We start from the raw sequence: 25,180 nt of genomic DNA, 5'->3' as shown, positions 1-25,180 counted from the left end.
GGTACAGGACATCAGGACAAAGAAAGCAGAGGAGATCATCAAGGAGTTTGAACACTTCCAGACAGAGCCCCCCAGGGTCCTTTTTCAGTTGCACAGATGTGCTTTGTCTTCAGATTACAAACCACTGAGATATGACTGAAGCATCATCTTTTCAGGGTAGCCCTTTTCACACGTTTACCGAAGGGGTCTTTTATACTAGATCGGTCACGTGGCTAAAGTCAGGCTGTGTCACTGATTAAACTGCATGTAAACCATCGATCTCTCCATCTCTTAAACAGTCTAGACAGTCTGAGCCTGGAGTTTAGAAGGTTAAGGGTTACTTCATAAACCACTAGCTGGCACCCTGCATCCCTGACTTGTCCGTAAGCCTTGGAGATAAGTATACTGCTGCTCCATTGCTGCTGCAAATGACACAGGTCCTTTGCTTGACCAGACTTTGGTCAGGCTACTGACCTTTCCCCTGGGTCCATGTCTACACTTCCTTGGAAAATCCAGTTTTAGCAAGAACCCTGCTAAGTGAGTTTAGCAAGAACACCCCACCCTCAACATCTGATCAAATTCCTCATCTTCCACCATCCCCTCGGGTGATGTCTGATCACTGTGGCCTGTCTTCAGTAAGAATCCGTTAGTCTGTTTAGCCAGAGCTTCCTTCACCGCGGTGTTTCATCTTAGTAATTTTCCATCCACTGACCCCCACCCTGCTCATTGGGTACAAATTCCCACCTGCCCACGCTGTGCTTGGAGTTGAGCCTGATCTCTATCACTCACTGTAAAATCCCATTGCAGTGGTCCTGAATAAGGTTAGCCTCACCATCTTTAACACGTGTCACTGAATATTTTTTTTCTTTGACAGTCATGGCGCCATGACTCGTATAGGATCAGATTCATCACTGGACCCCCCGACCTCTCACTCTGGACCCTAAGTATGCACCTTGAAGCCCTTGTCTTCAGTCCTGACTGACTGATCGGGGATCCATTGGTGACTCTGACTCCTGAACCATTGCTCCAGACAAACATCTGTTGAAGCTGACTTGAGTTTTACGGTTTTGAGTATACCCTCCGAAGCTGGGTTATAGTCCCAGGCTTCTTTCGACAGGTACCTCCTGGGCTGGAAGGTCTTCCTGGCTCTGTGTTCTGAATGGGGATTACTCCCTGGTGTCCTGGGCTGGAACTCCTTTCTTCCTGACTCTGTGTGAAGTCTCTCTGTTCTCTCTTTTGGATCTGGCTTCTCCCATTGGAACTTCTCAGCTAACTAAACCACCTCTTCTCACATCCTGCTGACTCTCTGCTATGCCAGCTCTGTCTGCTTCTGTTCTTGTTGGCATGTTTTGCTGAGGATAATTTGGAACTTTGTTGGCGTCTTTTGGAAACTTGAGATCTCCCCAGATTGACTGCTCCCTCCCTGTTGCTTCTGCTCCTCCGTCCTCCTCTTACCACCATCAATCTTCCCCCCAGTCCCCTTGGATCCTTTGATATGTCCCACTTCAAACCGCCACCTCCCCCATCCCTCTGTGCACACCCGTCAGACTTTCCCCTCCCACTGCAGCCCCTCAGCTCCCCACAGCCACTTCCATTTTTGGTCCCTTGCCGTCCATTGGGCTCTCAAGAAACTCAGGTAGCCTTGAAAGCAACTACCTGAGTCTGAAAAGAAGAACAAAAGTCTATTTGGAAATAGAACTGAATGATTTGTCCACTCACATGGGCTTTGGAAACATCCAGACAGCAGTTAGATGTCTCTTCAGTCTGTTGCCTAAAATTTAGACCACAGCAAAGGAAGATTACATATCACGGCAAGAGAAAATCTTAAAAGTCTCCTCCAGAAGTATTGGTAGGCAGGTGACCTTAACTTGTTTTATTTGCCAGAGACAATTCAGATGAAAATACGAAGTGGAGATAAACAAATGAGATTGTATTGCTGTTTTACTGACTCACGGCTAAAATTTTAAAATGAAAACTCTTAAGTTCTCTATTTGTGTCTGTATGTTTATGTATTTCTATATATATGTATGTTATAGGTGTGTGATAGTTTCCTACCTCTGGATGGTATTATCACATTAATTTATAAAATCCCTTAAAGAGTTCTATTCAAATTGGTTTAGAGATAAATGAGCACTTAGATAAATTATGTTCTTAAAACTCTCAGGAATACAGAAACTAACCCAAGTTTTTTTAAGTTCACATGATCTTGAATAATCTTTTTGCTAGTTCTTATATTGTTGATACAGTTGTTGATAAATTGACAACTCAGGGTTGTCGGCTTTAAATATGTAATGCAGATATGCAATTTTTTCCACCTATGTTTACTATTCAAATAAGCTTATGTTATCTCTACCAGATATTTAAGATTATAAATTATAAATCAACCCTTAGAGCAAAATGTATAATAAAAAGGAATTGCTTGATGTCAAGCATGGCAGTTAAAAAAAAAGAGGCAAGGACCATAAATATATAATTTTTTGTTCTTCGCTTTTGTGATTTTTTTTTTTGATACTTGCGTGACTTGTCAACAAGAAAAACAACTTAAGATGATGGATGGCTAGCTTTGTTTAATTAATGGCTCATGAAATTTTCATGAGTAATTCAAGTATAATTGTTCAGAACAAGTAAATTAAATAGATGTAAGTGGACTAAAAGTTTATAAATGAACTTTTCAATGGTAATTATGTTTTATGCCTCCTGAAAAATAGTTTCAAACATTTTTTTCATAACTTGAAACCTTAAAGCTATACGAACTTAAGTCAAAGATGGATAATCATTGACTACATAATTTCCAAATAAGATAAAATATTGAAATATTAATTGCTGAAGAGAAATTTAATTTTATTTACTTTTGGCATCTTGTTTTCATATGGTATAGAGAAGCTAAATATATTTAGGTCTGTTAGTAAGCATGAGGAATTGTACTGTGAAAAAGACACATCTCTAGAAATTATGAAATAATGTATCATTATTACAGAATGATAGTATGTAGCAGACAGTTTGCAATTGCCTGCTTCCTAGTTTTTACTGAAAATTAGAGTTACTAGTGATTAAAAAATCTAATCAATATAAATAAATGAAACCACTAGGAATAATAAGGGTAAAGAAAACAAACTGTATACAAAGAAAATATAAGGTGTATTTTTGATAAGGAAGGGCATGAAAGATATGTTTTGCTAAGGGTAAGAGAGGATAATTTTGTCCCAAAGTAGAATGAATGGTTGTTCCAGAATGAGAAAGAAGAAAAATGTAGGACAAAAACTGAGTGATGTAAGAAAATTTCTAAAGAAAGTTTGTGGAAAAGGGACCTTGGAAGAGGAATCTTTCCTTGTGTGGTCAAAACTGGCTGCTGTTGGATGGATTTATTTGTAAGGTTTTTTGGTTTGTTTGTTTGTTTGTTTGTTTAATTTGCCTTAGTATTAATAGTACACTGATACAAAACCAGAATTTGGTTTTCTTTCTCTGTTAAAACACAAGGTTTTCTTAGATTATTGGTTTCCTCTTAATAGGAAATGGTAAAAAAGGCTGTTTTCTTTACATTTAAGTAATCAGCTTGGGAGGATAAGATTTTGTGTTTTAAGATATTTTCCAGTGTGTCTTGTGTTTATCAGGTCTTTGATTATTTCAGAAAACCAGATCTTCTCAATATGAAGAAAGCTAAGAGTTTTTTGTTTTTTGTTTTTTTTTTTAATAACTGGGTAACTTTCTGTATGTGCCTTTGAAATCTTTTAATTGTGACTTTGGTTAAATGGACAGCTAAGTGTTGTTTCACAGTGACACCTGTGATCCAATTTAGTCAAGTGTTCAAACCTTTTGGCATTTTTGACAATTTCCCCAAATCAAATTCTAAGTGCAGTCTCTTTGACCCCAAACTAACTTTGATATTTCCAAAATGGCCCTTGGAAAATCTCAAAGGATTTGTCTCTTTATGAAAAGAGAGATGTTGAACTAATCAGGTTTATTTTATGTGTTAACGCATCTTATATTCACGGCAGTATAGTTATTTGCATAAGTTCAGTCAAAATCTATCCTCCTTGTAACACAAAGCAATTGGAAACCTTTCTTATATTACCAAGACTTTGATTGTAATGTCATATTTGGGAATGATGTGTACTGAATCAGATATGACCAGATAGCTCTAAGGATCTAAGGTTGACTCTAAGAAGGCAATGTTTATACAGCTCCCCTTGGAAGAACCATCCTGTTCCTGGCTTACAGGGTTTCCTGCCTTACAGGTGAGTAAGGAAGGTCACTTCTGGCAGGCCCAGGAACCTCAGGATGTTTGGGGAACCTTCAGAAGAGAGGAATTCACCCAAATCTATAGGTATTGCAGTCAGATCTGGTGGCAAGTTTTTGACTTGGCTTCTTAGCCTTGAGAGGGAACGCTCCAGCAAAGCAAACTCAAGCAAGGTACTATGTGGTCAATCACTATTTTTGCTGTACTTATGTAAATAACCAGGCCAAATTTAATGAGACCAAACTTCCTTGCAAACAAATTAGTCTTACTTTATCTTTCACAGAAATGGGTGTGACTGTAGAGAGAATGTGCTTTTTTGTTTGTTTCAATGGAAAACTATAGTGAACTGTTGCTGCTTTCATCTTGCACATTTTGCCAGCTTTACCAAATCCTGAATTCTTCTAGTTTCCTCCTGTATCTGGCTACAACTCTCTAAGTTCACATTTCCAAATTTTGTCCTTTCTGACTTGGAATCATTGACAACTAAAACTGCCCTTTTCCTGAAACTCTGTAAGCTGCAGCTGGAAGACTTGATAGAAACTTCAAAAAAAAATGATTACAATAGATCATGTGTGGGCGAGCTTCATGCCTCCTGCTGTGTGGACCTCTCAGGAAATTCATCAGAATACCTGATGCCATCACCAGTGACACTGAAACTGCAAACTAGGAAAATGTGTCAGGCGGCCAGTGCCAACCTCAGTCTAACACCTGAAGATGCTCTAAGCTCAAGTCTAAAAAATCTTGATGGCTTCCTCCTGGACTCAGAAACTGGGTTTCTAACTATTAATCTTTGTTTTTCTTTTATTTTTCATAGCAACTCCCCTCATTAAATGCCTGACTGCCAGCACCACCCAGCAAATATCCTCTACTATCAGGTTCCAATAGATGATTCAGCTGGTCTGTAATGAACAAAAGACAACTGAATGAGGAAATGGACTTGTATTATTCAGAGGAAAGAAGAATGTCTTTTCTTTCCTTGTACAAGAAGGGAGACTGACAAAGATTCTTTACTTGACCAAACTTTAGTCAGGTTCCTGAACCTTCTCCTAGGTCCATCAGTGTAGTTTGTTGTAAAATCTAGTTTTAGCAAGAACTTCCCCCTCCCCGCCATATCTGATCATTCTGGATGTCTGATCAGGTTCTTTATCTTCCACTCCCCTTCCCCGCCCAGTGATGTCTGATCACCCTGGCCTGTCCTCAGCAAGAATCTGTTAGGTTAGTTTAGCCAGAATGTCCCTCACCCCTGTTGTTTCCTCATAGTAATTTTCCATCCACTGACCCTCACCATGCTCCTTGGTTATAAATTCCCACTTCCCCATGCTGTACTTGGAGTTGAGCCTGGTCTTTCTCCCCACCGCCCTGTAAAATCCCTTTGCAGTGGTCCCTATACTTATGTCGATAATAAAGTCTGCCTTACCATCTTCAACAAGCATCATTGGATATCTTTTCGTTGACAAAGCTAACCCTATTTTGCACGTGTGGTTTCCACTATCAGTCTACCTTAACATGGAAGGAAGCTTCAGGAATCAGCAATGATTGTTTCCTCTAACAGCTGACACAGATTTTGTCCCCGTACTTAGGAGGTCAAGGAGCGCTGCTTCTTTATATAGGACATTTAAAAGAGGGTAAAATCATTTATTTTCTTCTAGAAATATGGTGTACTATATAACCTAATTTATACTTTTCCTATGAGATGTATCAGAAAACTTTAAGGATGTTACGTATGTTTTATGCAACCAGCATTTTATGACCGTGAGGACAACGCATGATTTCAGATGCAAGTCCCTTCATGAGCTTTTAGTTTTATGGTAGCTCCTTCTTTGAATAACAATTTATCAGGTGAAAGTTTTTATTTCTGCTCATCTCTTCTGGGATAATGCCTTATAAGTTGTGTCCTTAGTTGCAAATAGATAAAATAATTTTAAATGGTGTGTTTTATTCCTCTTGCAGGGACCTTTTACCCAAAGATTTTGTAGTTTATACCTACAACAAGGAAGGGGCTCTGATCTCTGACTACCCTGATATACAGGTAATATATTTTCCTCCTGACCCTATAGCAGAATTTAAAACAATTATAATTTTAAAGTGCGTTCTCTTCAGGTACTCAGGACTGTTACCTTGTGCTTCCCCAAGGACCTCTTTTGGTATTATTATATATGGCATTGTCCTGGGGTGGGAGTGTGAGTGCATTGACATAAATTAATCAGTATTTACCTTACGGCTCTCCTGGTTCTCCATGGTCAAGTGATTTTTAAAAGAGCAGGAAAATAATCTTCTATTGAATGATAATCCTTACAGATTATGAAGGAGAAAAGTTTGATTTATTTTTTTATTTTTTATTGTATTTATTTTGCTGAAAATGGATACCTCTTAAAGTACATCTTACTTCCTTATTAAACCATTTGACTTGCCATTAGTACTTAGTAAAGAACAAACACTTGTTTCCTATTATATGTTCTGATTTTTTGCTGAATACAATTATTTTCTTAAGAATTGTGGTCCTTTTTGCATCAGAGAACAGAGTTTTCCTGAGGACAGAACTGGCCAGGAATACTTGAAATAATTGGCAGATGTCAACTTTGCTTTATGTGTTATTTAATTAGAGCATCAATATTTCTAATTTTAGTTGGGAAGAGTGTCTTAAAGTCCCTTTTGGCAGTTAGGTAATATATATTCTTATTTTTTGCCATAGTTTTCATGAGAAATCTTTGTTACCATTAAACATGTATTATTTTTCCCCTGAGCTTTGTTATGTTTTGCTAGGTGGAATTGTTTATGTTAGTTTTGCACTTTTGCAGCTCTCTTCAAATAAACAGAAGGCAAAACCTTTATTTTATTTTATTTATTTATTTTTAACATCTTTTTTGGAGTATAATTGCTTTACAATGTTGTGTTAGTTTCTGCTGTATAACAAAGTGAATCAGCTATACATATACAAATGTCCCCATATCCCCTCCTTCTTGTGTCTCCCTCCCACCCTCCCTATCCCACCCCTCTAGGTGGTCACAAAGCACCGAGCTGATCTCCCTGTGCTATGCGGCTGCTTCCCACTAGCTATCTATTTTACATTTGGTAGTGTATATATGTCAATGCCACTCTCTCACTTCGTCCCAGCTTACCTTTCCCCCTACCTGTGTCCTCAAGTCCATTCTCTATGTCTGCGACTTTATTCCTGTCCTGTCCCTAGGTTCATCAGAACCATTTTTTTTTTAGACTCCATATATATGTGTTAGCATACGGTATTTGTTTTTCTGTTTCTGACTTACTTCACTCTGTATGACAGACTCTAGGTCCATCCACCTCACTACAAATAACTCAATTTCGTTTCTTTTTCTAGCTGAGTAATATTCCATTGTATAAATGTGCTACATCTTCTTTATCCATTCATCTGTCAATGGACATTTAGGTTGCTTCCATGTGCTGGCTATTGTAAATAGAGCTGCAATGAACATTGTGTACATGACTCTTTTTGAATTATGAAAACCTTTATTTTAGATTAATGTTTAGTACTTAAAAGGCAGTGCTGACTTAGATCCATCCTTTGCTGGCCAGTTTTCTGACTCCTTTATCTCAGTGTTGTGTTTGTCCATTGTTTTATTTTATTTGTTTTGTTTTGTTTTATTGTTTGTCCATTGTTTAATAGCAAAATAGTAGAGGAGTTTAAATGTATGTGATAGCATAAACCAGAACACAGATAATCCATTCAGCCGTTCATCCATCCATCCAGTCATCCATCCGAAGATTACTATAGCATGAGACCAAAGACCACATAATTTATGCCACTCAACAAAAGCAGTGATTTTAAAAAGGAATTTTTTCTCTTGGAGCCGTTTCTTGGCCTGGATTTTGGTAACACACACTGCTTGGACTTGATTCCTGGCTCTCTTATTTATTTGCTGGTCAAGTTTCTTTAACCTGTTTGTGCCTTAGAATCCTCACCTTAAAATGGGAATAATAATTATAACTTCATGGAGTTATTGGGAAGCTTAAATGAGTTAATACTTGTAAGATATACTTAGTCAGTCCAACAACTGTGAACTCAATAAATACTATTTTTTACTATTTGAAAGTTTATATGCTTAAAACTGCTAAAAATGATTTCAGTTTTATAGAAATTTATTCAGCTGTTATCGTAAAGAATTACAATTTAATTATGTTTTCCTGGGTGTTTGAAAAGTATAAACTAAGGCAGATGGAGCCTTTCACTTATTGGTTATTGAGTATTGTTCAAATAGATAAAAGTGTGACTATAGATTTGAGATAGTAATTAAAACTTTGGTACTGGGATTTTTGTGTGTGTGGCAACATCGTCAGATATCATCATGGAATATACTTTTGTTCATAAAATGCAGTTAAGTTACACTGAGAAAATGTAAATGCGTCCCCTTGTGATTCTGTTATTTAAATTAATTTGTAAAGCTCTCATGTGGCTTTCATCATCAGCATTTTTCACAAGAGGCCATTTTCCACAAAGAAACACAGTTTTAATAACCACTTGATATGAGCTGCTGTGTGAAATAAAAGTCCAAATTAGTATTAGTCTTTGAACTTTGGGGTACCTTGCAAATGCATTAGAAAGTCTCTTAACTAACTCCCTCAGTTAATTAATGCTCCTTCTTTCCTCTGGAAAATTTGTTGACTGTCCCAAGCTCGCTGGCCCTTGTGGCTGGTAGGCTCTTCTCAGATACTTCTGAGTACCTCTACTCCCAGTAGTTGAGTTTTTTGCTTACAGTTTTTATGTTTCCAAAACTGTTTATGCCATTTATACCTTTATTCTAATCATGCGATTCAATTGGGTGTTTTGTAAACTTGCGAAATAGGATTTGTTGTTTTTTTAAAAAACTAAATTGAAGGCTTTTGAAAGATTTGATAAAACCAAGTTATTAAAGAAATACCATCAAGTTGGTAGATTGAGTGATCAAGTGCTGGATTTCAGTCACGTCAAATGAGAGCTTCTATTATAGTGGAAGTAGAAGCATTTCATTTTTGAGCGCTGTGACTTACTGTCTTACTATCTCATAAGTGCTACCTCATCTGTAATAGAAGAGGTGTCTCTTTTCCTCTAGTGAGAAGAAGACAGTATCAAAGCTAGACTTTAACTACAAAGCACTAGAAAGAAAACAGTGGTTGTAAATAGCCACACACTGGAAAAAGTTGTAAAATGTTGAAATTTCACCTGTGTTGTTTAGTGCATAATTGTTTAATTTTTTAAAAAATGTTCACAGTTTTAGACTTATAGGAAAAGTTGCAGGAATGATAGAAAACATTCGTGCATACCCTTTACCTAGATTCTCCAAATGTTAGCATTTATCACATATACTTTATCCCTTCTTCTCTCTCTTTTTTTTTTCTTTCCTGAAGAGTATGTTGTACACCTGGTGTCCCTTTACTCTTAAATACTTCAGCGTAAATTTCCTAAAAACAAGAATTTCTTTTATGTCACCATAGTATAGTTCTCAAAATTGAGAAGTTAACATTGAAGCAATACTGTTACTCAGTTACATACCTTATTGATATTTGTTTTGGTCCATTATCCTAATAATGTACTTTATAGTGAAAGGAAATCCAATTTCACGTGTTATGTTCAGCGGTCTCCCGTTTCCTTTAATCCAGAAATCCATAGTCTTCCCTTGTATTTCACAACATTGGCATTTTTGAGAAGTACAGGCCGACTTTTTGTAGAACGTCCTGCAATTTGGGTTTGTGTGATGTTTACTCATGATTGGATTCAGGTTATGCACTTTTGGCAGGAATCCACCCTGAAGGGACATTGAGCCGTTCTCTGTATCATATCATGAGCATGTGCTGCAATTAGTTTATCACTGACAGTGTTAACATTGATGATTAAGGAGTTGTCTGCTGGGTTTCTTCTCTGTAAAGTTACTGTGTTTTGCCTTTTTTGGTTAGGTACTTTGAAGCTTAGTAACTATCCCAATGCTTCTCAAATTTTTACCCACTAGTTTTAGTATTTAGTATTTGCCTGAATCAGTTGTTATGATGGTTGTCAAAATGGTGATTTCCTAATTTCATCAGTGCTTCTGTATTCACTGGTGGTTTCTACTGTAAGGAAGAGTTTTTCCTTCTTACTTGTTTATATCAGCATAGACTCATGGGTTCTTACTGTATCATTAGTGAAATTGAAAATCTTTTCATTTATATAAGGGCATTTTTATATCTTCTTTTGTGAATTGTCTGTTTAACTCTTTTGCTCCATCTTCTATTAGGTTTAATCTTTCCCCTTTAATGTTTCAGAGTTCTTTGTATTATATATAATATAGTATAGTTTTATCTATGATAAAAGTTACAGATACTTCTCACCAGTCTCTGAGTTGTCTTTTGACTTTTGTTTTTGGTGTTTCTTTTAATGTAGAAGTTAAAAAAAATTTTTTTTAATACAGTGAAAATTATCAGTCTTTTCTTCTGTTGACTCTAGATTTTGAGTGATAGAAAGTCTCTCTCTACACCAGCTTAAAGAGGGATTCACTCATGTTTTCTTTTAGTTCTTGCATGGGTTCACTTTTTTAAATGTTTGGATTCTTGATCCATTTGGAGCTTATTCTTATGTATGGTGTGAGGTATGGATCTACTTTGAATGTCTAACCAGTTGGCTGAGCTCCACTTGTCAAAAAGTGCATCTTTGCCTCAGTGATTTGAGATGCCACTTTTATCATATAAGTTTCCACATGTATTTCAGTCTACTTTGAGACTTCGTATTCTGCTCCACTAGTTGGTCTCTCAGTTAATGCACCACCAGGACCCTACTGTTTTAATTATTAAGGCCCAATGATATGTCATAAGGTCTGGCAGGACTGGTCCTCCTCCTCCTCCTCCCACTCCCCTTGGCTTTTTTTTTTTTTTAGTGCTTTACAGTTGTTTTAAAGATGAAAAAATCTCATTGTGTACTAAAAAATTCTGATATTAGTAAGTGATATGCTTGCATTTCCACTGGTCAATTTCTCGCTCAAGATTAAGGATAAAGTCTCTTTAATTTTTAAAGATGGTTAAATGTATAACTAATAATAATAACAATAATAATAGTATAATCGGTATGCTTATATGAAGAAAAGAAAATCATCGGATCAAAGTCACTGTTTTTGCCGTGTACTGAATTTTTTCCCCCTTGGTGTCACTAGCCTGTCACAAGGTCCTCTTCTGTATTGGATTTCAGTTGGCTGCTGTGGCATCTTCTTGCCTGGGATTAAAAATGTTAAACATGACGTTATGCTTCCTGGTTCTGCTTCTAGGTTTAAAGGTTATAGGAGTAGAGTTGTTTGTACTTAGTGTCCTCTGGAATTCTGCCTAAACATTCGTGTAGCTGTAGGGGGTTAGTAGACAGTCTGAAGATAGTAAAAGAATGCCATGTGATAATTATGGGATGCCAATAATAAAAATTTTTAGTTTATGGACCTTAAGTAATTTTGTTAGTTCTGCAGTTTCTATGATGATTTTCAGCAATGTAACAGTATTTGAAGATAATACAGTTTTTATCATTTAGAATCATTGTCATTATCGGGGATACGTGGAGGGCGTTTATAATTCATCGATTGCTCTTAGCAACTGTTTTGGACTCAGGTAAGGAATTTTCTTTATCAATTTTTTGGTTTTTTTTCATTCCCTTATTTCTTTCCCCTTTACGTATCTCGGTCTCCAGATAAGTCATTTTAGGGGACTTAAATTTAGATTTTACTTTGATGTTGCTGAAGGTCTTTATAGCTGTGTTTCAGGTGTCATTTTCAGCATGTTTATTTAGGACAATCTTGCAGTTGATGAGTTTTAATAACTAAAGAAAAAATTTCATTTTTTTGAGTCCACTAAATAAACTTTGCTATGTAAAATAACGCATACTTTAAATTTCTGTCACCCTTTAGGTTTATAAGATTTTCACCTATATTCTTTCATCTAAGGTCAATAATGACTGTGAAAAGGGGCTGATTATTTCCATATTTAGGTGAGCAAGCTGAGGTTCAGAGAAATCATATCATGTATCAAGTGAAGTGATAATAATATTAAAATTAAATTTATTAAGGGCCAGGCAGCATGACACTGGGCTGGTTGATTGTTTGCATGATTGATTGAACTAAGAAATATTACTTTAAATTCTCAAACCAACTATATAAGATGGCTATGACTATCTCCATTTAAGTAATGATACTTGTAGAACAGTTACTGTGTGCCAGGCAACGTTCTAAGTACTTTGCGTGTATTAAGTAATTTAGTTTTCAGAACAACTCTATGGAGAATGTAAACTAAGGCTGGTAGGAAACATTTGGGATTCAAACTCTGGTCGTCTGGCTCCAGACTTCACACGTTTAGCCACTGTTCTGAGTTGCCTTTCCTTATACAGCAAACCCTCAGAGAGGTTAGGTAACTTTCAGGCAGTCATGCTAGTGAGTAGTCATCTTGTGCTTTAAGTTTAGGTCTGCCTGCCTCTAAAGCCTCTCTGTTTTTCTCTATACCATTCTACCCCTTCTTACATATGTTAAGAAGTAGGACTTTTATTCAGGTTTCTTAATTCCTTTTCCTGTGTATTGTTTTTTTTCATTCTAAAAAACTGTGTATGTGTAATACAACACTTAAGAGGCTTGCTGCATATAGAGAATGTGAGTTATGGGATTGAACCCCTGCAAAACAGCTCTCGTTTTGAGCACATCTTTTATCGAATGGATGATGTCCACAAAGAGCCTGTGAAATGTGGGGTTTCCAATAAGGATACAGAGGAAGAAACCACAAAGGATGAAGAGGAAGAGCCTCCTAGCGTCACTCAGCTACTTCGAGTAAGGACATAATGTATTTCTTCATGGCTGAGACTCAAGTTTAAAAAAAATGATGTGTTTGTGCCTTAAACCAATACCTGTTATTACTGTGTTTTTGCCACCTGTGTGCCAGACATTGTGATGGGTACTAAGGGGATAAAAAGACGAGCACTACGCAGTTCCTGCCAGCAAGATGAGTACAATCAGGCTTCTGTGTTTCGGAAACTAGGGCTTAAGTCTTAAACAGTAACTGTATTTCTTTTTGTCATTGCTACCTAATAGCCCTTTACAGTGACTTTGAGAGGGTTTTTTAAAAAATATTAATTAATTTATTTACTTTTGGCTGCGTTGGGTCTTCATTGCTGCGCGCGGGCTTTCTCTAGTTGCGGCAAGCTGGGGCTACTCTTCGTTGCGGTGCGCGGGCTTCTCATTGCGGTGGCTTCTCTTGTTGCGGAGCATGGGCTCTAGGTGCGTGGGCTTCAGTATTTGTGGCTCGAGGGCTCTAGAGCGCAGGCTCAGTAGTTGTGGCTCGCGAGCTCTAGAGCGCAGGGTCAGTAGTTGTGGCGCACGGGCTTAGTTGCTCCGCGGCATGTGGGATCTTCCCGGACCGGGGCTTGAACCCGTGTCTCCTGCATTGGTAGGCAGATTCTTAACCACTGTGCCACTAGGGAAGTCCAGCCGTGGGTTTTTTTTTTTTTTCTTTTTGTACGCGGGCCTCTCACTGTTGTGGCCTCTCCCGCTACAGAGCACAGGCTCCGGACGCGCAGGCTCAGCGGCCATGGCTCACGGGCGCAGCCGCTCTGCGGCATGTGGGATCTTCCCGGACCGGGGCACTGCGCCACCAGGGAAGCCCCAGCCGTGGGCTTTTTGATGTGAATATGCTTTACACAGACTGGAGTGGTAATTCTGGAGCTCTAAAGTGAGAAAGAGAGAGAGAGGGAAAGAGAGAGATTGAGTGTTAGGACTTTAATGATCTCAGATTTTTTCCAGGGTCACTCGTGGTATCCCTGTTTTGAGACTTCCTTAGGATTCCTTGGCTTACTCTTGACAGGAGTCTCTTAACCTGAACTGTTTCTAGGACCAGAGGAACCTCAGTTGCAGAGAAGCCAGCTTTCTACATAATGAGATGATGTTGCTGTGTTAGAAGAGGCTTGTGCCTCTTCTTCTGGTGTATTTTAATTAACTCATATTAGTTTATGGCATTATTTTCATTGCCTCTCCTGCCATTCATTCTTTTGACTTTTGTATTGTTCTTTTTAATCATTGGAAAACATTAAATTTTAGCTCATTCTATACTTTATCTAAATTTCTGTAAAATCACAAAACTAATTTTTTTTAAAGTGGCAACCTTGTATGTCAGTGTCAATTGTATCTCAATGAAACTGGAAGGAAAAAAAATAAATAAAGGACAACAATAACAAAATAAAATAACAACCTTGTCCTTCCTTCTGCTCTGGGTTATTGGCAGATATTCTTTCTTCTACTCCCAACAAAGTGATGGAGTTTCCTATTAACGTGTGTGTGTGTGTGTATGTGTGTGTGTGTGTGTGTGTGTGTGTGTGTGTGTAGTTTAGATATTAGAAGATCAGTTATTCTGCTTTGGAAACTTGAATAACTCATATTGTCTTTAACTAGATAGAATTTTTCTCAGATCAGTACAGATGGTAGATATCACTTTTTTAGAAAAAACGTGTTTTTTTGGCTTTATTGATCTAGGATGTGTTAAAATCATTTTATGAAGTTCTTAACAGACATGAAATAAGTGACTAGAGATTAGCATAAGATCATTATGTATGAAAAACGTGTAGCCTTATACCTTTTTTTTTTCTTTTTGCCTTTATGATGTTTGTGTGTTTGACAGAGAAGAAGAGCTGTCCTGCCACAGACCCGCTATGTGGAGCTGTTCATTGTCGTAGACAAGGAAAGGGTAGGATTGGTGACAGTTTTTCTTCTTTTTCATGAAAAGCAGATGAGAAGTGAGCATCCCATGAAGGAAATATTAAATATAACGTATTTGTATTGATTTCTGTTAAATGTAATTTAAAAACTAAAATGACTTTTTTTCTTAATATTCATACATGATATTCCTAATACCTCCAGAACTGAATGTAGCAAATGAGATTACCTCTACCTTTATTTTTTACTGGTGATTTTCTTCCCCCTGTTCTTTTGGGTGATTTGCATATGCTAAATTTCTTAAGTGAAACTGTTCTGCCTCTTAGTTAAGCTCTTGAGACTTTTTCAGAGACATTTAAAGGACTGTGGTGATAAACCCAGTTAATCAGATATTGCTTTGTTGCCTAATAAAATTGCTTTTCTTTCTAGAATTTCAGCTAACCTATTTAAGAGATAGAAAACTATATTTAGGAGATAGAAAACTATCTATCTAAGAGAAAGATATCTCTAAGAGATATCTATCTATCTATCTATTCTACTTAAGAGTTAGAAAACTTCCAGGTTCTGGCATGCTTTAGAAGGGAGCAGAGGAGAATAGGTCAGCTTAGCATTTACTATTTATTTCATTGTACAGGATAACACCAGGGCATTTTCCTTATTCATACTTAAGAATTGTGCTTTACTCAACTAAAAAAAGTTATGTGTCTATTTCAGCATTTACAGCATTATCAATTTTAGATACAGCTGCTATATAATTTAACCTATAGATTATTTGAAACGTTTTGTCTGACTTGTACTTCCAACTTTGTGCGAATAAGCTGTTTGCAGAAACTTAACACAATTGACAAGTCCTTTCTTGTAACCTGCAGAGACAGTTTTGAGGATTTTTATGTTTTTTTTAAAAAAATCCCTTATTGTATGTAGACTGGAAAAAAAACAAGCCATATTTTTAAGAGATAGAAATATATTCAGATTTGTTCATTATAGGTTCTTTATCCTCAAGTGTAGAAGGAAGAAGCATAAAGGAGTATGAACAAGCATGAACTTTGTCCCAGATAATGTGTAAAATGTTCCTGTAGAATGTTGTGGACAAGTGACAAAAATAGAGATTTGAAAAGTTTTTCTTTATTACTCTCTCCACATAGGTAGAAAATGGTTCAAAATAAAAATGGTTCTATTTTAATCAAACCTTGTCAAATGTATTAAAAAATTTTTTTTTCTTGTTTAGGAAAATCATGATAAAATGTCTAATTAATAAAATCTGATATATTCTGGTATTAATGCCCTTATCATAGAGCAAAACCACATATTCTTTTTAAAATGTTCTTTTAATTAGTTATTAAATTGGTTATATTAAAATAATATTAAAATAGACATTTGGATTTAGCTAGATCTCAAAGAAGTGAATCAGTCATAATCAACTGTTTGGCTTAATATGGTTAAACTTTTATATATCTCTATATTTCTATCTACATATAATGTTTTCACTAGTGAACGTTGGTTAATCTCTGATAATTAATTTAGCCCAGAGTTTAGAAATTGGTTATTGGTAATGTCGTTAGCCTAAGAGGTGAAAGGATCAGGAAGTCTTTCAGATTGTCTTTCATTCCTTTATCTATGTATTTTGATTGTTTTAAACTCTACCTTTGTGAAATGCTTGAAAATATTTTTGCATTAAAATGAATTAAAGACTGTTAAGTATGAAACTCATTTTAAAGTTGTACTGCTTTGGAGAAGATTAAGATTTCAGTGCTTTTTCATTATTCATTTCACCCACGTACCTGCTTTTCTTTTATTCCTATTTATCACTAAAATGTATCCTTTAGACTTATTAGTTTGAAATGCAGGAGAATGTCTAAGTGCCTCAGTTTTTGGTTCAGAGGAAACATTTGGATTCTTATCTTCATTGTAAGAGATTATAGAAATTTTATTCTTAAATTGCTTTGGTGATAATGATTTCCCTTCTTTGCTTTTCAGTATGACATGATGGGAAGAAACCAGACTGCAGTGCGAGAAGAGATGATTCTTTTAGCAAACTACTTGGATAGCGTGAGTTGTATTTTCTATCAGCTGGGATTATTCTGTCCTCTCCTCTCACAGTCTCCGAATGGAATTTTAAAATTGTCTCATTTTGAGCTCTGATTATTCTAGAGCCTAAGTAAGTAACTCAGTCTTTCAGGGGTCTGCTCTCTAATTTGTTTTGTAACTTTTTTATGTTTAAAAGTAGAGTATAATTGTAGAGAGAGAGACTCTGAGACAAGCAAGAGATTTTGAATTAGCATCTACTTTATCTTTAATGTCAATGAAAAATTCATCAGCTGATCTAAGAAAGAAATGGAAAATTTTATTGAACCAAATTTGAGGATTATAACCCAGGAAGAGCATCTCAGAAAGCTCTGAGAACTGTTCCCCTCGTTAGAAGTCAAGGTACAGTTATATAAGTTTTTTGAGACAGAGAGCTGTACATTCAATGAGGCATTATTGACAGTTTACACAATCCAGACTTAATTATCATCGTGGCCCCTAACAGGTCAAGAAGGAATGTTATCTTTTAAGGAGTTGTCTTATTGATGCTAGGAGAATGCTGCTCTTCATGGTTGAGCAGGTATTTCTGCCAATGGGGGAGGTTTGGTCGATACCTAATGCAGATACACAATGCACAGTGCGGGGAGAGAGGAGGCCAAAGGGCAGAGAAAAATGTATTTGTTTAAATTTTTCTCATCTTGCCATAAAATATGACTTTTATTTCATAGCAGATAGGCTAAGGTACTTTGGTATTTATAAAAAGATCTTTGAATTTTTATTGAGAGAATCTTATTTTAAATAAGGCTGCCTCCTCTGAAACTATGACACTGTGTGTGTGTGTGTGTGTGTGTGTGTGTGTGTGTGTGTGTGTGTCTATGTGAGAGAGAGAGAGAGAGAAGGAGGGATTTGGTTTGAGATTTTGGAGTTTATTCATCCAGTGGGAGATATTGGAGAATTAGCTACATGTTCTTATAGGATAATTTCATCTCTAAGTTGTTCCCCTAATACGAATACCAAGCATAATAATGATGATGATAATGATAACATTCTATTGGATATTTATAACATTCTAGAAACTGAGTCAATTGCCTTACATTTGTTAACTCACTTATTCCTCACAGTATCTCTGTGAAATAGATATGAGTTCCTTAATCCTTTATCTGAAACCTTTGGGGTGCATGTCATTAGAATTTTAGATAAGAGTTTAGGTAGGTAATATAGTTCACTTCGCATACATTTATAACATATAGTTCACTATGTATTACATTACACCTCCAACAGGGTCCTGGGGTAGCACCTTGTAATCAACCTCATTGATATTTCTGTAGTGAAATATATGAATATTTACATTAAGTGAGCTAAATATGGACTATAAATAGGCTTGCATTAGTTTAGGGAAAGTTTTGGAATCAAAATACCCAAAACTTTAAATATCCAGAGTTTGTCAGATTTTGGAATGGAAGATAAAAAGGATTTTGAATCTTTACTTTTGTTTTATGGATGAGGAAACTGAGACCCTTGAGAAGTTAGAGTCTCATTATATTGAAGGGAATTTTTTTTGGAGCGGAGGAGTCCTGTTTTAAATTTAAGTAGTTGTGTTACTTAAAAGATATTCTCATATTCTTTATTGTATTATTTTTTATTGAAGCATAGTTGTACAATATTACATATGTTACAGGTGTACAGTATGCTGATGCACAATCTTTACAGGTTACACTCCATTTATAGTTATTATAAAATATTGGCTACTATTCCTTGTATTGTACAATATATCCTTGTAACTTATTTTATATATAATAGTTTGTACCTCTTAATCCCCTGTCCCTGTATTGCCCCCTCCCTTCCTTCTCCCCACTGGTAACCACTCGTGTGTTCTCTATATCTGTGAGTCTGTTTCTTTTTGTTATATTCACTAGTTTGTTGTATGTTTTTAGATTCCCCATGTAAGTGATACTGTACTGTACTTGTCTTTCTCTTTCTGAGTTATTTCACTTAGCATAATACTGTCCAAGTCCATGCATGCTGCTGCAAATGGCAAAAATTTCATTCTTTGTATGGTTGAATAATATTCCATTGTATGTATGTGTATATATATATATATATATATATACCTCATCTTCTTACCCATTCATCTGTTGATGGACACTTAGATTGCTTCCATATCCTGGCTATAGTAAATAATACTGCTGTGAACATTGGAGTGAACATATCTTTTCGAATTAGTGTTTTTGCTTTTTTCAGATATGTAACCAGGAATTATTCTCATATTCTTTAATACATTTTATATATTTTTATTTGTTTTCTTTCCAGATGTACATCATGTTAAATATTCGAATTGTGCTAGTTGGGCTGGAGATTTGGACAAATGGAAATCTGATCAACATAATCGGAGGTGCGGGTGATGTGTTGGGGAACTTTGTACAGTGGCGGGAAAAGTTTCTTATAACACGTCGGAGACATGACAGTGCACAGCTAGTTTTGTAAGTGATTTTTTTTTAAAGGTACTATTAATGGCATGTAAAGAATAATAATTTTTGCTTTTTTTCTTTTATTAGAATCATATTCTGTTAAGGTTTTTGAGCATTCATTTAAATGAGGAAAATTTTTGCTACTATAGGACAAGTGACAGTATGATAATAAGACCTCTCTTTTGTGTTGGAGCCTCTGTGACCTTTATCCCATGTCCTTCTTCCTCTTTCTTGGGTTTACTTCCTCATTTTGGTATGGCATGTTTTCTAGTTTCTTCTTGTGTACGGATATATTGAAAGAAAAAATTTTGACCTCTTGCATGTTGGAAAATGTGTTTCACGGCCTCGAAACAGAATTTAAAAATTATCTCCTGTACACCAGAAAGTAACAAAACATTGTAAATCAACTGTACTTCAATTAATTTAAAAAATTATCTCAATTTGAACTCTGATTATCCTAGGGCTTAAGTAACTCAGTTTTTCAGAGGTGTGCTTTCTAGTTTGTTTTGTAAATTTCAGGTTATTTTGCTGAGTATAAAATTCTAGGCACGAAATTTTTTCCTTTGGAATTTTGAAGGCATGGCCATTGTCTTTTGACTTCCAGAATTACTATTGAGAAGCTTTAATTCACTTTGATTCCTGATCTTTTGTATGTGGCCTTTTTTTTTTTCTTCTTTGGAAACTTGTAGGATCTTCTCTTGGTTCCCAGGCTTCTAAATTTTCCTGATGCTATGCTTTGGTGTAGGTCTTTTATCACTCATTGTGTTGTGTTCTTAGTGGGTAATTTCAATCTTGAAACTGCAGTTTTAGGAATTTTTCTCAAATTATTTTGTAGATAATTTCATCCTCTTTATTTTTATTCTTCATTCCTTTTGGGATTCCTTTTACTCGGCTATTGAGTTTCCTGTACTTGTCCTCTAATTTTATTATCTTTTGTCTCCTTCTCTTTGTCTTTTTGTTCTGCTTTCTGGATATTTCTTTAAATTTACCTTCTAAGGTTTTCATTGAATTTTTCATTTCAGCTATCTTATTTTTAATGTTTAATATTTAGCTCTTTTTTGTCCCCCTTAAAATTTTTATATGGTCAAATTCTTTTTTTTTTTTTATCCCAACAAAAGGTTCCACATATTTACTACTGAGCCAAAGCATTAGTGCAGAAACACTGACACAAAGAGAAAAATCACTTTCCTAATAAAAGCCATCCAGCTGTTTGGGTAGTAGTGATGTTCTCAGAGTGATATGGTAAGATGCAAGTGTCCTTGACCCAGCAAAAACGTGCGCCACCTCATATGCGAGGCTCCTTACAGACCTAGCTTGGTTCTTCTCCAATGTCTTCTCTTGGAGTTGTACCTGATTTTATTACCAGTCTTCATTTGAATCCACTGGGGAATGGGATGATTCCCTGCTTTTGTTTCTTGACCAGGGATCGCTTGATCCTGAAAGTCTTGTGAGAAGACATGGCGAGGAGCAAATTTAACCGTACATAGGATGGCGGAGAAGAGAAGAGAAGAGAGCTGGTCAAATTCTTATTTCATGGATATAATAATTTTTTAAACTCTCTTTGAGATATTTCTGATATATTTTTAAAAATTTCCTTCTTTCTACATAGTGTTTTCATGGAACCACAATAAAACTTAAGCTTATGTAATCACTTAATACAAATATATTCCAAAAGTTAATACAAAACCCTCACTTAAAAATACTAAAAAAATTTCTTGCTTCTTAAAAGCCTTCTGGTTGGTGGGCTGACTTTTCGCCAAAAAATGTTTTATGTAATAATTTTTGCCTTCCTTAATGCTGATGGTACCTAAAACTAAAAATTTTTTCTGAGGAGAAATTTCCCTGGATTTAATTAAATAATTTATTTACTTATTTATTTAGTCATACCAGTTAATTTAAAGCAAGGCACTGAGAATGCCTAAATGGATTTTTATGGCCCCATAACCACAAAAGCTTGATCCTGACATTTTTATTAATTTTTAGTAAAATTGTACCTGGAAGTGTCCTCATACCCTGGCAGTGAGCATGCCTTCTCATTCACAAAAGGAACAGGCACCAGGCACACTCCCTGTGCTCTGCCCAACCACACCTACCAAGCTGTCTCCTCTGTTTGGTCTCCATCTGCCATGTTTGAGGCGTTTCCCAGATGTCTGATAATCCCTGGTTGTTTGTGGTTAGGAATGGGGTACTAAAATTCCTTTCGGAAGCATTGAGGACATAAGTGGGGCTTGGGGACTGTGGGGTTCACTACAGGGTGATCTGGCTAAAATGTTTTCTTGGCGATCCCCTTATGTCAATATCTCTAGGCCTCTTGTCCTGGCTGTTCAGATGCCCGAGAGAAGGGTTTATTCATTCATTTAAAAGATATTTATTAGATGTATTCCTAGGCTCTGGGGTATAGCAGTGAACAAAACAGACAAAAATTCTTGCTCTCAAGGAGTTCATATTGTGGTGGAGGAGATTTACCTCATAAGTGAGATAAATAAGTGTATATAATATGCTAAATAATGATAAGTAGTAAGGAGGAAAAATAAAGCAGGGAGGGTAGAGATAGAAGAATTGTGGGGAGTGAGGTTGACATTTTAGGTAACTTGGCGAGGGAAGGCCTCAATGAGAAGATGACCTTTGTGTAAAGACCTGAAGCAGGTGAGGGAGTGAGTTAGGGCTGTATATTGGGGAGGAGAGTTCCAGGCAGAGGGACCAGGTCCTTAGATACAGGTGTATCCACGATGATTGAGCAGCCATACGGAGACCATCGTGACTCTTCTGTTTCCTGTGCTCCCTGCCTGCAGCCTCCTGTGTGAATATGTCATTTTGTTACCTGATCTCAATAGAGTTTTTGAATAAATAGATACACTGCATTTTAGGAAGGTTTTTTCATCTAGAAGGTACAAAACAAATTGGTTTGATATCAAAAATGTATCTTCATTTGTCTGAAAAATGAATTTGTAATATTAATCTCCACTCTGATAATAAAAAAGAGATGTCTTTAATTGAATTGTGATTTTTAAAATGTTATTTACCTTTGCCATTTTTCTCCCCGTTTTTGTAGGGTCTACCAATCAGTTTAAGATTACCCAAAGAAATAGGAGCAATGTGTACCTTTTCCTCCCCAAGTACATTTTATAACTTTTACCTGTTCTCTTCATTTAGGAAGAAAGGTTTTGGTGGGACCGCGGGAATGGCGTTTGTGGGAACAGTGTGTTCAAGGAGCCACGCGGGCGGGATTAACGTGGTATGTTTTGTTCTTGACGTTCATCTTTGGAATCTGCATTAGGAAATGTCCAGCATTCAGTGACTCTATAATTCCTCTCCTAGTCCTTACAGCGATATTTTGGCTATTATGAGGGACATGGTAGAAGGGGCAGATGTGTTCTTTCCCTGGAGACTGGATTAAGTTTTCTAATATTTATTGTGTGTTTATTAGCGCCTCACTTTTTATGGATGAGGAAACAGAGGTTCCATTTGAGAAAATTAAGTCAGAACCATGAACTTGTTTTCCCATCAACCACCATGAATAATCTGTTGGTGCTAAAGGAATTGATCTGTTGCTTAAAGTGTCTATCTCTATCATCAGTATGTTAAGTCACACCAGTTTCCTACTAGACTGCAGTGTCTACACACTGATGTTGGATGCTTGCTTTATTACGTAGGCTATCAATATTGTAGTGATGAATTTCCTTTTGTGAAAAAGTAATCTGAAAAACAAAAAGCATATCCTTTTTGTTCAGAAACCTAATGAATACCTTCCTGTGTTTGGGCAGTTTGGGCAAATCACGGTGGAGACATTTGCATCCATTGTTGCTCATGAGTTGGGCCATAACCTTGGAATGAATCATGATGATGGGAGAGATTGTTATTGTGGAGCAAAGAGCTGCATCATGAATTCAGGAGCATCGTGAGTAACTGAATTCTTTCTTTTTATTCTTTCTCCTTTTTCTTTTTTAAAACTATTTATTGAACATTTGTTTAATGCTAAAAATAAACAATGAATTGTTTGGATTGGAGTAATGTGTATCTTTTTGAATTAGCATTTTCCCCAGGTGTATGCCCAGGAATGGGATTGCAGGATCATATGGTAGCTATATTTTTAGTTTTTTAAGGAACGTTCACACTGTTTTCCATAGTGGCTGCATCAATTTGCATTCCCACCAACAGTATAGGAGGGTTCCTTTCTCTCCACACCCTCTCCAGCGTTTATTATTTGTAGACTTTTTAGTGATTGCCATTCTGACTGGTGTGAGGTGATAACTCATTGAGTTTTGATTTGCATTTCTCTAATAATAGCGATATTAAGCATCTTTTCATGTGCCTGTTGGTGATCTGTATGTCTTCTTTGGAGAAATGTCTATTTAAATCTTCTGCCCATTTTTTTGATTGGGATGTTTTTTTTTTGATGTTAAGCAATATGAGCTGTTTGTATATTTTGGAAATTAATCCCTTGTTGGTTGCATCGTTTGCTAATATTATCTCCCAGTCCGTAGGTTGTCTTTTCGTTTTGTTTATGGTTTCCTTTGCTGTGCAAAAACTTTTAAGTTTAATTAGGCCCCATTTGTTTATTTTTTGTTTTTATTTCTGTTACTCATTTTTTGGAGAGGGATCCAAAAAATATTGCTGCAGTTTATGTCAACAAGTGTTCTGCCTGTGTTTTCCTCTAAGAGTTTTATAGTATCTGGTCTTATATTTAGGTCTTTAATCCATTATGACTTTATTTCTGTATATGGTGTTAGAGAATGTTCTAATTTCATTCTATTACATGTAGCTGTCCAGTTTTCCCAGCACCACTAATTGAAGAGGCTGTCTTTTCTCCATTGTATATTCTTGCCTCCCTTGTCATAGATTAATTGACCATAAGTGCGTGGGCTTATTTCTGTGGCTTTCTATCCTGTTCCATTGATCTATATTTCTGTTTTTGTGTCAGTACCATACTGTTTTGATGACTGTAGCTTTGTAATATAGTCTGAAGTTAGGAAGTGTGATTCCTTCAGCTCCATTCTTCTTTCTCAAGATTGTTTTGGCTATTCAGGGTCTTTGTGTTTCCATGCAAGTTTTAAAATTTTTTGTCCATTGGTAATTTGATAGGGATTGCATTGAATCTGTAGATTGCCTTGAATAGTATGGTCATTTTAACAATATTGATTCTTCCAATCCAAGAACACGGTATATCTTTCTATCTGTTCGTGTCATCTTCAACTTCTTTCATCAGTGTCTTATAGTTTTTGGAGTACAGGTCTTTTGCCTCCTTAAGTTGGTTTATTCCTGGGTATTTTATTCTTTGACGTGATGGTAAATGGGATTGTTTCCTTAATTTTACTTTCTGATATTTTGTTGTTAGTGTATAGAAATGCAATAGATTTCTGTGCATTAATTTTGTATCCTGCAACTTTACCAAATTCATTGATGAGCTCTAGTAGTTTTCCAGTAGGGCCTTTAGGATTTTCTGTGTATAGCATCATGTCATCTTCAAACAGTGACAGTTTTACTTCTTCTCTTTCAATTTGAATTCCTTTTATTTCTTTTTCTTCTCTGACTGCTGTGGCTAGGACTTCCAAAGCTATGTTGAATAAAAGTTGCAAGAGTGGGCACACTTGTTTTATTCCTGATCTTAGAGGAAATGCTTTCAGCTTTTCACCATTGAGAATGATGTTAGCTGTGGATTTGTCCTATATGGCCTTTATTATATTGAGGTATGTTCCTTCTCTGCCTACTTTCTGAAGAGTTTTTGTCCTAAACAGATATTGAATTTTATCAAAAGCTTTTTCTGCATCTATAGAGATGATCATATGGTTTTTATTCTTCAATTTGTTAATGTGGTGTATGGC

General features: G+C 36.1%; 1 protein-coding gene and 1 pseudogene across 2 annotated transcripts in view; one reads left to right on the top strand and one right to left on the bottom strand.

Moving 5' to 3' along the window:
• Nucleotides 1–25,180, top strand: part of ADAM9 (ADAM metallopeptidase domain 9) — a 101,824-nt gene that overhangs the window by 21,854 nt on the left and 54,790 nt on the right. For both annotated transcript variants that reach the window (XM_029226435.1, XM_029226436.1), the window contains 8 exons: nt 6,167–6,245; nt 11,712–11,788; nt 12,795–12,990; nt 14,831–14,896; nt 16,843–16,914; nt 19,201–19,370; nt 22,512–22,593; nt 23,123–23,256. In XM_029226435.1, the coding sequence (XP_029082268.1) occupies nt 6,167–6,245; nt 11,712–11,788; nt 12,795–12,990; nt 14,831–14,896; nt 16,843–16,914; nt 19,201–19,370; nt 22,512–22,593; nt 23,123–23,256 (876 nt within the window). The remainder of the gene's footprint in view (nt 1–6,166; nt 6,246–11,711; nt 11,789–12,794; nt 12,991–14,830; nt 14,897–16,842; nt 16,915–19,200; nt 19,371–22,511; nt 22,594–23,122; nt 23,257–25,180) is intronic.
• LOC114897547 lies at nt 20,660–20,817 on the bottom strand (annotated as a pseudogene).

Source organism: Monodon monoceros, unplaced genomic scaffold, assembly GCF_005190385.1.
Source record: "Monodon monoceros isolate NGI ecotype Baffin Bay Population unplaced genomic scaffold, NGI_Narwhal_1 Super_Scaffold_17, whole genome shotgun sequence".
Taxonomy (NCBI): Eukaryota; Metazoa; Chordata; class Mammalia; order Artiodactyla; family Monodontidae; genus Monodon; species Monodon monoceros.
Note: the sequence above shows the minus strand (reverse complement) of the source record. Positions and strands in the feature narration are given on the sequence as shown.